Source organism: Mus musculus, chromosome 16, assembly GCF_000001635.26.
Source record: "Mus musculus strain C57BL/6J chromosome 16, GRCm38.p6 C57BL/6J".
In the NCBI taxonomy this organism is placed as follows: Eukaryota; Metazoa; Chordata; class Mammalia; order Rodentia; family Muridae; genus Mus; species Mus musculus.
The window spans coordinates 45,607,991-45,623,407 of NC_000082.6; the positions used below are offsets into that span (position 1 = coordinate 45,607,991).

The 15,417-nt window shown below is 42.3% G+C and overlaps 1 protein-coding gene across 2 annotated transcripts; it reads left to right on the plus strand.

Annotated features, from left to right (window-relative positions):
- The first annotated feature begins 2,449 nt into the window (after nucleotides 1-2,449).
- Nucleotides 2,450-14,877, plus strand: Gcsam (germinal center associated, signaling and motility). Of its 2 annotated transcripts, NM_001159297.1 has the most exons (6): nucleotides 2,450-2,570; nucleotides 5,034-5,099; nucleotides 7,961-8,017; nucleotides 8,900-8,946; nucleotides 10,828-10,856; nucleotides 11,834-14,877. In NM_001159297.1, the coding sequence occupies exons 1-6, from the start codon at nucleotides 2,542-2,544 to the stop codon at nucleotides 12,149-12,151; spliced, it is 546 nt and encodes a 181-aa protein (NP_001152769.1). In that variant the 5' UTR covers nucleotides 2,450-2,541; the 3' UTR covers nucleotides 12,152-14,877. The 2 variants fall into 2 exon arrangements, with proteins under 2 accessions (NP_001152769.1, NP_032125.3); NM_008099.4 differs by lacking the exon at nucleotides 5,034-5,099.
- The last annotated feature ends 540 nt before the right edge of the window (nucleotides 14,878-15,417 follow it).

The following is a 15,417-nucleotide window of genomic DNA, read 5'->3' on the forward strand; positions in this document are numbered from 1 at the left end:
TAGTCTGGATTGTAAAGATCCTATGTAAAACTCCAACGTAGGAATTGATCCTGTCACAGAGATCTAGATCTCTGCCACACCCGAAGCTCAACAACAACCTGAAAAGAACATGTAGAGCTCTTTTATTCCTACTCGCCTACAAAAAGCAGGAACTGGTAGCAAGATAACCACAGAATTCACATATAAAAAAGCTCTAGAGTTTGTGACTGTCAGAAATCCAGTAAAGCACGGTTATTCAGATCTTGTTACCTTATTATATAAAAGTAGAGGGGAATCGTTTTTACACTGGTGGTTAACTGCCCACACAACAGCAAACAAGGAGTAGATAAGGGCAAAGATCTCAGCTCATAAATCTCACTGGTATAAATATCCAGGTTTTTGTTTCTAGTTCAGGGAGTGTAATTTCTTACAGGTCTTAAGTACTGGAGTAAATGCTGATGGGACTAAAGAGAGAAGAGCTCAGAGATTTCCTTTTTGGACTTGTAACACTTTCACCTGTGCAGTGGGAGCAGTTTATTTAGCCCCAAGTCTGTACCACACCAACAATGTAGTGAATGCCCAGCTCCACCTCTTGCAGAATCAACACATTTTCTTTCCTGGTATCTGAGACTTCCACAGCTCAGTGTCTTCATCTAGTGGTCGGTAGTAAAACTGAAACTTGAAAACTGGGATTCAATAACCCAAAATGACAAGGCAGACTGATTTTTCAATCCCCGCCCCTAATGCTTTGACTCTGGTTGTAAACAGCCAGTGTAAACATTTGGGGAGAATTAGGAGGTGTGGCCTTGTTAAAGTATGTGTGACCTTTTTTCAGTTGTGGGGGAGGGTGGTGGTGGTGGTGGTTAAAGCTTTCAAAAAAATCCCAAACAAGGCAAAGTCCTTGTTCTCTCTGCTGCCTGCAGATCAGGATGTGAAGTTCTCAGCGACTGCTCCTAGGCCACGCCTGTCTGCTTTCCACCAGAGTGAATCCCCTGAAACTGGAAGCAAGCCCACAATTACTTTCTTCCATACGGGGTGATTTGTTCATATTGTCTTTCACAGCAACAGAACAATAACTAAGACAGTCCCCATCCTGCTGTTTGCCTTAGATATGACTTCTGTATTGCTGAAAGTCAAATAAAGAAATATATCTCCTCTGTTCTGCTCACTGTTGAGCCCAAGGTCCTCGGCACACAGTAGGTTCTCAACACACACTTGTTGACGGGATGAACAAATGAGTAACCAAACAAGAAACAACCATCATTCAAACGATGATTGCAGTCCCAGGATTCATTTAAGCAGTATAACTTATATACAGTTTACACATCCTTAGTACCATAGTAAAGAAGGCACAGACACACAGCCACTACGGTGGAGACAAAGAACAAGATCCTTTCCTAATATCATTGCCACCTGTCTGTGCAGGGAGTGGGGTGCTCCTGGCAAGCAGTCCAGGAGATATTCAGGTTATTTCTGGGTCCTGGGAGTCTGGGCCTCTGAAATGCAAGGTATCTGCAGCAATATGGACTCAAATTCTGCCTTTAGAGGGCAGCCAAGAGCAATAGCAATAAGGCTCTGTGTTTAGGGAGTCTTTGATAGCCCTAACCAACAGCTCAAAAGATGATTTATAAAGGGTGGTGCTGCCGTTTCGGTTAGATGAATTTTGACTTTTGGAGGAGGCATTGTCAGACAAGATGGGGAATTTTTATTTAAACCAATATATTTATGCACGGACTTCCATAACTACAGGTATTTTTAGGTAGAGAGCTAGTAGTATGACTCCTTATGACTTTTTCAGCCATCCTTACTGTTATTTTACCTTCTTCCTTCTGGATTTATCATCCTTCACACACACACACACACACACACACACACACACACACACACACACAGTAATTAGAGTGCTCCTATTTTTCCCATTTCCCACATCAAACCATTTTACCCTATGATTCCCCTCTCTATGGCTCTGTGGCCACTTCACTCAGCAATGGTCCCTCTCAACTTGCCTTGTTTGTACAGTTACTCCAGTATATGTGCTCGTGAGTACATTTTGAAAGTTTATATATGCCCAGCTAGACTGTGGCTTGATTCTGTTTTCCCTTTTGGAGTTTTTTTTTTTTTTTGAGGGGGGGTATTTGATATTTCAGACTTTTTTGTTTTGTTTGCTTCTAAACAATGATCCTCTCCCATTTGACTTTCTTACTAAATACAGGTGTCTGCCATGGAAAATCTCCCATGGTTCCTCCGTTAGGAAAAGCCTGGGACTCCCTAGTGGCTAACCCTCTCCCTAACCAACCTTTTTTTCCTTTGGTTAATAGTCTGGTGCATCAAGGCCCTGGTCTTTCAAGACACACAAATGTGCCTCTCATCTCCCCCTCAGCCTCTTCCTCCACCATCCAGCAGGCACCTCCTCTTTCTGACTCTACACGGGTGACCAGAGCAGCTCTGAAGCTACTGTCAGTCGGAAACTGCCAGTTACAGAGCACAGTGCCAGACCAAGGTGCAAGCCGGCTGAGAAGGAAGTGGAGACTACCAGAGGGAAGGTGCTGAGGGGCCTGCCTCATGGGGAACTGTTTGCAGAGGACAACCAGGTGAGCTCACTCCCTCCTGCGAGCAGAGACCTGAGCCAGAGGTGAAAGAAAAAAAGAGGACAGCTTTTAGGGTGAATGGACTAGGGAAGGGGTGTGACAAGAATTCAGTCCCTCCTGAGCCATACACCATGTGACTATCCTTACAGGTTTTCACACACAGAGACAATGAGAACATAAGAACAGGTGAAATGAGAGAAAGAACTTATTAAAGGAGGACTCCTGTCCATCTAAGAAATGAAACAGCTGTCCTGGGGCTGGGGAAAGGCATCCTTTCTTGGGCCCTGGATGTTCCTGAATGAGTTATATGTGCCCACCCTTTCGGGGAGTCTTTATAAATTTAAAATAAACACCACATTTCCTGCCATGTTGAGACGGCAGTTAGTACACTTATAGGCGGGTTAAGGAAAAGGTCTTGTCACTAGGGAGAAGACTTGCCTTCATCTTCCTGGACTTTGGTCTCCTCATTTTAAATGGAAAAAAAATTTATAATCCTACCCGGAGGTTCCAAGTGTAGATGGTGGCACCATGGTCCCTGACAGAGAAGGTCTCAGTGATGGGGGACTCTTCTCAATTTTCAGAGCAAATTTTTCATTCAATCAAAGAGAACACATGTAAAAGAAAATATGATCACACAAAATAAGAGAATTTCTATGGTATAAAGTTAGGTGATCTATAGAGGTCTGGCAGGGGGTCTTCCTTGCTGCCTTGGTCTTATATAACATATAAAGGGGAACATAGAAAAATGACGTCTTACACAAATGCTACTTACCCAAAGGAGGCTTGGCAGTATTCACGTCTTTTCCAGAGAGCCAGTATTTGCCCTGGACTCTCCCAAGCCTCCTCCTGCTTCTAGTAGCCTTAGTAAGATTATGAATGGCTGCCCTTATAGCTCCCTGTGACATCCTGTAAAGCACAATTGCTTCTTAATTTCTGCTCACTGCTTTGTGAATGCCTGGTTCTTGCCTTTGTTTCTGGCACACAGCAGGTACTCAGTGCTAGACTGATGACTGGAAGCATTCCTGAGGAGAGAGAAAGCAAAATGAAGATATGGTATAGATGAAGAAGCAGTGATAGATGACATACCTGCACTTTCGTGTTTCAGAACTTTGCTGTGGGGTTAAGTGGTGTAGCACCAAAGTATATTTACTATGAGAAGGTGAAGTGTATAGAAATACAAGCAGAAGAAGATGAGATGAGCTGCTAACCACACTTAGAGTTACAGCTTTATACCCACAGTCTTTATTTTAGCTCCTATATCTGATAGTCACTTGTATTTCCTTTTCTACTAAGAGCCAGTATGCCTTCAATTAATTTTTCTTTGAGGTTTAGTGTATTACGTTTCTGAAGTTAAAAGCTATTTGTATTTTTAATGGTTTCTTTTCATAAATATTGCAGAAATTAATATTGTTTTCTAGTCTGTGGTTTGATTTTTATTATCTGTGTTCATTACATTTTAAAGATGATCCAATTCTTTCAGGAAATCCCTTAGGTTTCTTTCCCTGTGCTCATTCCTGGTAGTCCTTCCTTACCAATTCACACACTCATTGTTTTAGTGTGTGATTTATTAATTTACATTTAGTCTTATACATCAATGCATGGTTCAGATATTATTTTGTATCCCTAAATAATTGCCCAGTTATTCCAGCATCCCTCTTCCTATGCTGGCACCTGTTGTCCATCTTTCTTCTTTTATCCCCGTGGGCACATTCCTTTCTATGTCTCTGTAGATCAGAGGACAGAAAATATCTCTTCCTAACAGGAAGAGCCCAAGGTCTTAGAGAAAAGCATTTTCCCAAAAGGAAACCCAGCTTTTCCCCCTTCTTGGTTGTAGAACCTCAAACAAGTTGCCTAAATTCTGTCCCCAGATTCCTTTTTAATAAATAACAGGACAATAGCATCAACTGATGGCCTTGTTCTGAAACTAAATGGAATGCAGCGCATAAAAAGACTGGTGCATACAAAGAAGTACTCACCAATTTTACTTCTTCATATTCTCAATTTCCAGCAAATTGGGAAAAAAAGAGTTTAAACAGAAATCCAATCCAGTGAATGACTTTATTGTCTCTATTTTATTCTTTCCTTCCCTTTCTATATATCCCTTGTTCTTTGAATTTCTGAGAAAGGTGCTAACTCATTGAAGCCTATTACTTGGGTGCAGGCCCTGGAAACTCAGTGAATAAAAGGTGAGGTGGTATTTTCAGGCTGATGAGGATTCTCAGGAATGTTTTTAGCATCACAGATGGACTGTTTCTTGTAGTGATAAAGATGTTAGATCTGAAACCACCGGCAGTGCTCCGAGCTTCAGAAGGGGCCATTCATAGATGACAGGGCAATGAGGGAAATGCTTAGATGGTTCAGGATTGCACATAAACAAAAGAAACAAAAAAAGTTGAGAGAAACATAGAACTTCAGTGCGGATTATGGAAGGAAACACTTGGTCCATTTCTGATATTTAAATCTTAGATGGCAGCTGGACATGCAGGAAACACCTTGGAATCTGAGACTCAGTGCCAAGGGAAGAACATGCAGGTGAGAGTATATGCTACCCAGCTACCCAGGAAGAAGGATTTATCAGGGTGGAGGCTACACATCCCCCACAGCTGAGGCCATCCATTATGGTGGTGAGTGTGTGAAGGACAGATAGACAACAAGACTGCCTTACACTGAACAGGAGACATGCTGCAATTCTAAGAGCCTGTGTCTCCTTGGCAACAGGAAATCAGATGTGTAAGTCCCTGGTACAACCTGAAATAAAGATCTGAAATCCTGTTGCTTCTTTGTTTGTGGAATAATATACCTTTGTGCTCAAATCTCTGCCTTAGCTTTGTCATGTTAAGCCTTGAGTTTCTATTTCTGAGTTAAATGCACTCTCCCATGTCAAGAGGTTGAAAGGCTTCTGGAGAGCTGCTTGTGTAAAAGCCAGTGCTGCAAATCTACTGCAGCTTTATGCATTCTTCCTGGGTGGCCTTTTGAGTACTCAGTCTTAGGCAACAACGAAGGAAAGAACCTTGTACCGTACTAGGACCTAAGGTCTAAGAATTCCAAATTGTGGCAAAGCCTGTTGTTCTGTGACCTACAGAAGTTGGCAGCAATTGTCATAGTGTTTCAGGAGGTACATTTGAAAGAGGACCTGAAAAACAAACAGAAAATCCAAGACTATCTTAGAGGCAGGGACCCAAAAGTCCTTCCCATCCAAGGCTGCATTTCTTCAATGCAAGCTGAGAATTATGTATTTTGAGAGGTGTCATTGACCATCTATTTAAGAGCATATATCACATGATGGGATAAAATAAAAGAATGGGAGAATGAGAGAGAGAGAGAGAGAGAGAGAGAGAGAGAGAGAGAGAGAGAGAGAGAGAGAGAGAGAGAGAGAGAGAGATCATAAACATGAAGACAGTAAGCCTTTTAAGAAGACAGGCGCCTGGGACTGTTGGTGTCTATATGATGCTGCAGAGGCTTGTCTACAATTCACAGTCACAATACAGCTTTTCCTGTGCGACCCTTTCTGGAAGAACTCCAGGCCTAGCTCACTGGCAGGCATATCTTTAGATGCCTCTTTCCAGCACTCTTGAATATGTTGCAGTCAACTTGTCCAAACTCACTCAAAACCAAACACACACAATGCAAGACTGCATGGCAAGGTGCTGCCATGTATGGAGAACAGCTCTCAAATCCCTTTTACCCATCATCACCTTTGTATGATCCTTACAGCGTCATGAAGTAAGTAGAATATATACTCTCATCTTACAAATTAAGAAATTGTGGCTCAAGATGTTTAGAAATATGGATCTAGTAACTCAAAACTCAACCGTTCCCTTCCCTTCTGCTTCCTTATTCCCTTAATGAACCTGCTTTCTACACACTGGTCAGACTCAAGAGTTTCCTTATGATGTCTTTTAACAAAAGAAGAGGAAGATGAAAGCAAATGGTTTACAGGGCACAAAGTACACTAAAGGTGACCTAAAAAAAAAGAGTGAACAATGGTTGTGTCCCACAACCCCAAAGTTCCTGATATCACATAAAACCTAGACGCCACCAAAATGTTCAACCAAACTGGTCATCCCTCCATGACCACAGGTTGCAGCCAGCCTTTCCTGGGCTGTTCTTTTGGGGAAACTACTTGGGAAGTTCACTGGGGACACATTTTATAATGGTATTTTCCAAATGTCTTTATAGAACACAACTGGTACTTGTAGTGCATTTCAGGAGGATTTTATGGTAACCCATACGGTTTTAGTTCTACCATCAATTTGGAAAGAATCATAGAAAGCTAGACATCATCCTAGATGTCTAACTTCAGAGTTGGCTTTCCATCTGCTACCATAAAAAGCACAAGCCTTCCGATGCAGCTATACCATCAGCGTTTGGGTGGTAGATCTGACGGCCTTCCGTTTTGGTGGCTGTGCCCACAGATACTCATTATATCTCCATCAGATGTCTATGTATATCAGAGAGGGTGTCCTACCCTGGTGAGATAAACTATGGAGTGGATGGACATAATGAGCTTTGTGAGGTTCACATGCTAGGGTAGGAAGGAGATGGTCATGTAATTAGTCCATTACAGTGCAGAGTAGGTAGGATTGATTAGAGAGAACTCAGTGATATCTAGAAATGTGCCTTACAGTGAGGTATCCCTGGAGTTCCCTCAGAAAGGGTAGCACAGAAAAAGCTGTATCATAACCACGTGACCATGAATTAGAGAGACAAAGTCTGTGATATCATGGGTATGCCAGCAATGCCAGGTGCCTGTCTTTTCATAAGACCTACTGTCCTCAACTCTACGATTTTTCTCTCCCTTATCCCCACATCCTTTTCTCTTATTCCCATTGTGTGATATATGCGCTTTAATAGCTGCCCCTACCCACACAAAATGGTTTCTCAAATATCTATAGGCTTGAACCTTGGTTTTCTGGAGATAACCCCAAGTAAATCGTAAATCACTAGAATCATGGGTTTTAAAACATTTTGTTTCCCTTACTAAGAATAATATTGAAAGGATTTATCCCTGGTTAGAAAATGACAGTGTCATAGACTTGTGTCCAACTCACCTAAGAAATAAGGACAGCAACTGGGGAGGGGAGAAGTCACCTTTAATAAAGCTTAAGAAACCAGGCTTAAGCCAGGCGTGGTGGCACACGCCTTTAATCCCAGCACTTGGGAGGCAGAGGCAGGCGGATTTCTGAGTTTGAGGCCAGCCTGGTCTACAGAGTGAGTTCCAGGACAGCCAGGGCTATACAGAGAAACCCTGTCTCGAAAAACAAAACAAAAAACAAACAAACAAAAACAAACAAACAAACAAACAAACAAAAGAAGAAGAAAAAGAAAGAAAAAGGGAAAAAAGAAAAAAAAGAAAGAAACCAGGCTCACTGACTTCTGGTCATCTCTCTCAGATACTTCAGGGGCTGGAGTTGTTGTCACAGCGTTGAAGGATGCTCCTGCCTTCCTTGGTAAGTAAAGCATTGCTCCAAGGAGTTAATTCTCTACCTTTGTATTCAATGTGGTACTTGTACCTGTAAGCTCCTTCCTCTTTGTGGCTACACTCAAGCCTGGTACCAAGCTGATACATAGTCACTGAGAATCAGTCAAGGAAACAGCCCCTGGTGTGTGGTAAGAATCAAGAATAATTGCTTCATGGGTGGTGGCTTCTTCTCACAAATGTAAGCCTCAGATGCAAGAATGAAACTGCCCATTAATATTGAGAGTATTCACATTGTATAGAAGTACACATTTCTGCCCTTTGCATGGAGAAGATGCACTCCAGGTGATAATCTATTGTCCAACCTGAGACAATCTGGGAGAGTAAAAGGATTGCTAAAAATAGTTAAGGGATTGATAATGACAGTAAGTAGTCTTAGCATATCAGACCTGTGGTCATCCTTATAGCAACTGTGTCTTTGTCCACCAGATGACAATGGGCTTCTAACATATTTCTAGGGGCCCTTCTGTGCCGTGTACTCTAAAGGAAAGTGTTTGGTTTTCTGCTTGTGTGATCACAGGGTGGGCTTGGGACTGAAAAATGCCTGCTCCTTCGTTTGCATGGTAAAAACAAAATGGAAGTTTGAGTCAGAAATATTCCCCCAAACTGTAGCCTCTTGACACCACATATGTGCAGATCACGTTTCAAACTAGAGGCAAGCAAAGGAGGGAGAAAGGAAGATATTTCTGCTTAACATCATCTTATATTTTCCCTCTTACTTTTTCATTCCTACGGCTGAAAGAAGTATTATAAAAGCATAATACCTAGCAAAGATTGAAAGTGAAGTCTCATAGTATAATGTGTTGAGAGCTTTCAAATATTGAGACAACCCATCTACATTCCTTTCTTACAGGAAAAACATACGCACATTTAAAGCCAGACAAGAGTCTCCAAAGCAAAGTAAGTCCTCATCCCCCCATCATTTTTACTTCTGATGCACATACATTTCTAAAACGTCCTTTCTCTATGCGCCCCAAAGCCCAGTGAGAATATTCTTCCTATAAACCTACACATAGTGCTGCGCCGATTCATCCAGTTCCCTGTTTATTTGTTGTGTGTTTGTTTGTTTCTATTAGACTGTAATCTCAGTGATTCAGGGAATGATTTATTGACCTCCATATTCCTCAATCAATGCCTGATCTGGAAACTGAAGGACCTAGCTGGCAACAAGTGTGTCAGCCAGAGCACAGAGAGGCAGCTCCGTGTTTTGATCCTCCCCTTAAGAGCAACAGGAAAGAATGGAGAAGTTTTCCAAAAGATGAGGGATAGTCAGTGTCTTAGTCAGGGTTTCTATTCCTGCACAAACATCATGACCAAGAAGTAAGTTGGGGAGGAAAGGGTTTATCCAGCTTACATTTCCACGTTGCTGTTCATCACCAAGGAAGTCAGGACTGGAACTCAAGCAGGTCAGGAAGCAGGAGCTGATGCAGAGGCCATGGAGGGATGTTACTTACTAGCTTGCTTCCCCTGGCTTGCTCAGCTTGCTTTCTTGTAGAACCCAAGACTACCAGCCCAGAGATGGTCCCACCCACAAGGGGCCCTCTCCACTTGATCACTAATTGAGAAAATGCCTTACAGCTGGATCTCATGGAGGCATTTTCTCAAATGATGCTCCTTTCCCTGTGATAACTCCAGCTGTGTCAAGTTGACACAAAACCAGCCAGTACAGTCAGATTTGCATTAAAGGGGTCATCCAGCCCAGTGGCTGAACCCTTGGTAGGAAGTCATGCCAGCAGATCTCTTACAAGGCTGTAGGGACAGATCAGTGCTGAGTTAAAGTCACATGATCTGATGGGTGGTTGGAGAGTAGCAGTAAATGGGAGAGAGAGAGAGAGAGAGAGAGAGAGAGAGAGAGAGAGAGAGAATAAGGAGGTGTGGCTTTTCCCTCACTGGGTTTAAAGTGGAAAGTATAGCTCACCCATGCACTGAGTCTCTGTGCTTAGAAGGAGCTCTAGTGCTCCTAGCCTGAGCTCTTTCATCCCAAGGTCCCAGCAAACCCCAATTTCCATCAAAAGAAAACACAACAGAAAGAAGGCCACTGGTGACAAAATTCAGAACCCTTTCTTCTAGTGACAATCAGTGAAGTCCCACATGGCCATAAAAGCTTGTAGTGATGTATTAAGAGACATATAAACTCATGAACCATGTTGTACTCCTATCTGTGATCAGCTCTGCCTCCCTTCTTTCTACTTATTCTGCTTGGATGCCAGGCATGGGAAGTGTGCCTCTGCTCTGTGGTTGAAGCCAGTCAGTTTGGAGTAGATGATCTTTTGAAAAATTGCTTTGCTTCCATAGAAACATAAATATTAAGCTTCCATGCTCCCTGTTCTGAAAATTTCCTACAAGCACCAGTCCCTCTGCTACCACCATCCCATAGTACCTGTTAGAAAGAGTACTCTCCTATCTGCTGTGTGGGACTCTCACGCTGTCTCGTATGTTCTCTGTCTAGCCTTGAGACTGCACACTTGCTTCTGGTGAGTCTTCCTCCCTAGTGTATTTTACCAAGTAGGTTCACAATGATCATTACATGAGGAAAGAGAAGAGAAGGAATGCGAATTGCTGCCTAAAGATGCAGCAAAAGTACCTTTCTCCACTGGACCTAGCAGCCTGAGCAAGCTATGCTATGGCTTCTTCATGCTGACTATGACTCTTAGGGATTGACTATAAACTTCTGTAGACTACTCCAGCTGTTCCTTGGTTGTCTGGCTGCACACATCCAAGCCCCAACCCCTTGAGTCTCTTCTTAACCTGTGATTTACTGAATGTATTTTCTTTCTGCAGATGAAGGGATGACTTCAGCTCCCGTTCAGGTAATAAGATCCCTTTTGATCCCAACTTGGAAGAACCCTGTAAATGCCAGGGCTGGAACCCAACGCCATTTGCAGTGCCTGGTGGCAGAAATATCAGCTCTCCTGTTGCATAACTTGTTGGAGGGTGCTAACATTTGCCATGGCTTTTGTTGATGGCAGGCATCTCATGTGGTGAGCTTTTGATAGACATCTCATGTAACTGTCACAACAACCCATATTATTGCTGTGTCCTCTGACTTCACAGAAGCAAAATGTAAAGGATGAAGTTATATCCTCCAAAGCCATGCAGCTGAAAGATGCCAGAGCCAACATTCAACACCCAGGCTCCCTCTAATATCCATGTACTTACCACTGAACATTACTGCCTCTGTTTTTTAACTCCTGAGATTTCCCTATTAATGAAACCTCCTTTCAAAGTAATAATATGATATTCTGCAATGAGGAGCCTGTGAGTATAGTGCAATTTGTAGAGAGTGCTTATGTAGCATGCAGGCAGCCCTGGGTTTGAGCCCCAGCACAGCGCAAACCAGGTGTGGTGACACACATACTTCTGTGGTTCTCATAAGATAAAAGTAAGAGGAACGAAAGTTCAAAATCATCCTCTGCTACATTTTGAATGGGATGCAGGAGACTTTGTCTCAAAGAATAACAACGTTTTGATGAGTAGTTAAATGTTATCTAAGCACATCCAAAGTTCTAAGACCATGGAAAGTATACAAGGTGGTCAAGGGTCACTCTGGACTACATGAAAAGGGGACACACTAAGCCACCTGTGTGCTTTGGGTGACATGGACTCTCCATCATCTAGTCTAGTGTTTGGAATGTTCCTGCAGCCATTTAGGAAAGACGATGGAGGAGTGGAGAAGGCAGTGATAGAGGAAGTCAGAATTGCCCCCATCAGGTCTGTGTCATTAATTAAAGTATAAATAGAATGGAAAGAGGCCAGATCTTTATAGTGCCTTCCCTTTGACCTGCAGGACAATGCTAATGAGACCTACACAGAAGAGTTGTGCTACATCCTTGTTGATCACGAAGCTGTCAGGGGAAGGCCATCAGTGAACCCTGCTGAGGGGTTCTACGAGAACATCTCTAACAAGGCTGAGAGACACAAAGAGTCTTCAAGAGGAACAGAGACTGAGTATTCGGTTCTCCGTTTCCCTTCTCCCCCTCAGCCCCTACCTTCCACAGATGATGAATATGAACTTCTTATGCCCAGCAGATTCTCCTCACATGCCTTTCAACAGCCACGGCCGCTTACAACCCCCTACGAGACACACTTTTCTTATCCACAATGAAGTGACTAGGGTGGAGTTTGTTTAGCACTGACAGATAAAAGTAGGAGTTAGGGACTCTAGCTGAGGCAGCCATAGGTCAGGGAGATCCTTTGTTTATTTCTTCTAGAGGCCCTTCGTAGGGCAGACTCTGCAAGCCTCTCAGAGTCTAACAATAGTCAAATACTCAAAAATTAGACAACTGTCTTGCATATTGCATTGAAAAAAGGAGTGACCACCTTTGTTTCTGAGTGGTGTTAAAAATAATCTGTGGCAGGAAGGGCTCCTGGTATCTCCACTGGGGTGTACCACAAAAGGCTCTGCTCTTCTCAGTAAGTTCTTACAAATTGTCCCCACAACTTTACTCTGCAGTCAGGGGAAGCTTACTCATTGTGATCCAGGACCCCGAGAGAATTCCTCATCACTGTTAAATTCCAGCTTAGTACCACTTGCTATGGAAACTGGCAATATTCCTTTTATTCCATGGGTCTAACATTCGTCCTTTACACAGTGTCCTTGGCTTCATGGTCCCCATGACTTGGAATTTCCTGTATAGTCATTAATATAATTTTAAACTATATATTTAAACTTTGAGTTTCTCATCAGAATTGTCTTTCTCCTATGGTACAGGAAAACATTCTCAGAACGTCTTCCACGGTAGGCAAGGGATCATCCATGAAGAGACAGCTCAAATGCTGCCACATAAATCTCAGTAGAACCACCACAATGTCAGGAACTGACAAAGTGGAAAGTTTCTGGAAAGATTTTAACCCCATTATCTTCTTTTTTACTGAGAGAAAACTGTTTGCCCCATGTTACAGTATCAGCATTAGTGGCAGAACTTTATTTTGGCTTCCAAGTCAGTGTTGCTGCTGAGTGTGCTATCTGATAGAGTAAATGGTCCAGCATGCATGCAATGTCCACATGAGAGAACTAACACATACCTTTTCTCTGTGAGCATCCCTCTCTGACTTGAGTCTTTATTTTCCACCACTGTTTTCTTTTGAATTTCTGGAATCATTTCTATGCTAAGTTAGCCAATGATGCACAACCTACTGACTGGCCCAATCTAGCCCATCACCTGTATTTTTGTAGATAAACGTTTATTGAAACACAGCTGCACTGATTTGTCTACATACTATCTATGGTTGCTCAACCATGGTAAAATTGATTTGTGACACAGACCGGAGGCTTTACAAAGCTAAAAATATCTGTAATTTAACCTATTCTAGATAATAATTTTGTAGACCTCTGCTTTAAACAGTCACGGTTTGAGATAAACTGGAGAGGATTACATTTGGTTATTGACACACTCATTAGGAGCAGAGAACAATGAGCTGGCGGGAAAATATTAAACCACAAAGGAGATAAGCAAGACTAAAACAATTACTAGCAAATGAGACTATTTGTACATTCACACCTGCATCCGCAAGGTGTTGTTTTATTTACCTCATGGCCACTGTCCTAATTTTAGGGATGCTAAGATGTCAAGATGTTCGTTGAGGTGAGCTTGGGAGGGACTATGTATTTAATTTCTATTTTGTTATCAAAGACGAATAACTTTCTACTTAAAATGCCCCACAGAGGTAGCTCAGTAGTAGGGTCCTTGCCTAGCATGTACAAGACAGACAGACAGAGAGAGACAGAGACAGAGACAGACGGAGACAGAGAGAGACAGAGAGAGACAGAGAAAATACAAAACAGGCCAAGTGCCCACTAAGAGTAAGTGCAGTGGCTTAAGGTCCGTTGGGTGACTTTGCTGAGACATAAAGCAGTTGATCACTTTCAGCTAAAGAGCCAACAAGATCTCAGTACCTCGGTCTCCATTAACTTCCTTTCTTTACAGATATCTTTCATTTAGAAGCCTAAGTGTAGTGTTTGGCCAGAAGTCACTTGGGTCCAAAGGATGTGTCATTGAAGATAAGAAATGCTGTACAAAATGTAACATGTGGCTTGTGGGGGGAAAAGTGGGGGCCAGAGATAGATTTAAATCTTTGTTTCCTTTTGCCCTCCTTTCAGCCCAATCCACAAACTTATAAGCTCAATCTACTGCGTCCATACATTGGATGGCTGCATCTGATATGTAATCATCCATTCTAGTTTGCTTTAGGATGCTGGGATAAAACACTGACCAAAAGCTAATTGGAGAAGAAAGGGTTTACTTGACTTATAGTCCATCATAGCAGGAGCTTGAGGTAGGTTCTGAAGTGGAGGTAATGGAGAAATGCTACTTAGTCTCCATGACTCTCTTAGTTTTCTTTCTTATACAACCGAGGGTCATCAGATCAAGGGGTGGCAACGCAGGGGAGTGGCCCTCCCACGTCAATCATAAATCAAGACGAAGCCCCAAAGAAACACCCACAGGTCAAGCCAATGGAGTAGATTGCTAAACTGGTGTTCCTTCTTCCCAGGTAACTCAATTTTGTGTTGTTGATAAAAACAAAACAAAACAAAACAACCCTCGCCATTATATCATCTATCATAGACCCTGAGGATAAATGATAGCAAAGAATAGAGAGAAACAGACGCCTTTTAAAGCATATGGAAAAAGACATGCTGCTGCAACAAGTGGTTAGAGTCCCCAAGTTCCCTCCAGCAAGACAGACATCAAACAGATGGCTCTATGTTAGAACTCTGTGCTAAACCTTTGTGGCAGAAAGGCAGTGGAAATATTCCCAGTACGATACAATGAGCTGTATTTGTTTGCAATTCATTAATAAAGTATTACCTGACCCCGAAAGCAAATGCTTTAAAAAAAAAAAAAAACAGGGCCTCATTAAGTCTAAATGCTTAGACCAAGAAGCATGTTCACATGGTAAAATTAGAAGATTATACAACAGCCATGTTTCTAGATTCAAGAGTCATAAGGGGTATCTCAAAGCGTCTGCTATGAGTGCAAACGAGACACCTTAGTGAGTCAAATGCTTATTGAGCAAACGTGACAGCCTGGATTTGATCCCAGGACCCTGGATTTGAAGGAGAAAACTGATTTCTGAAAGTTGTCCTCTGACATCCACACTTACACATAACCATACACAAACAGCCCACACATAATAAAAAAAATAAAATTTAAATCTGTGTTGTGTACAATATTATCTATCAATCAAGAACATATACCAATAATGTTTTTAAATCTGAGAAAAACAAGTCCTACGAACTGAACTCAGCATATCACTGTGGTTTGAATGTGAAATGTCCCATAGTCCCGTGCTCTTGGTCCCCTGCTGGTGACAGTTTAAAGAAGATACAGAGCCTTTGGGTGTATGGCCTAGCTAGCAGAAGTGACTCTC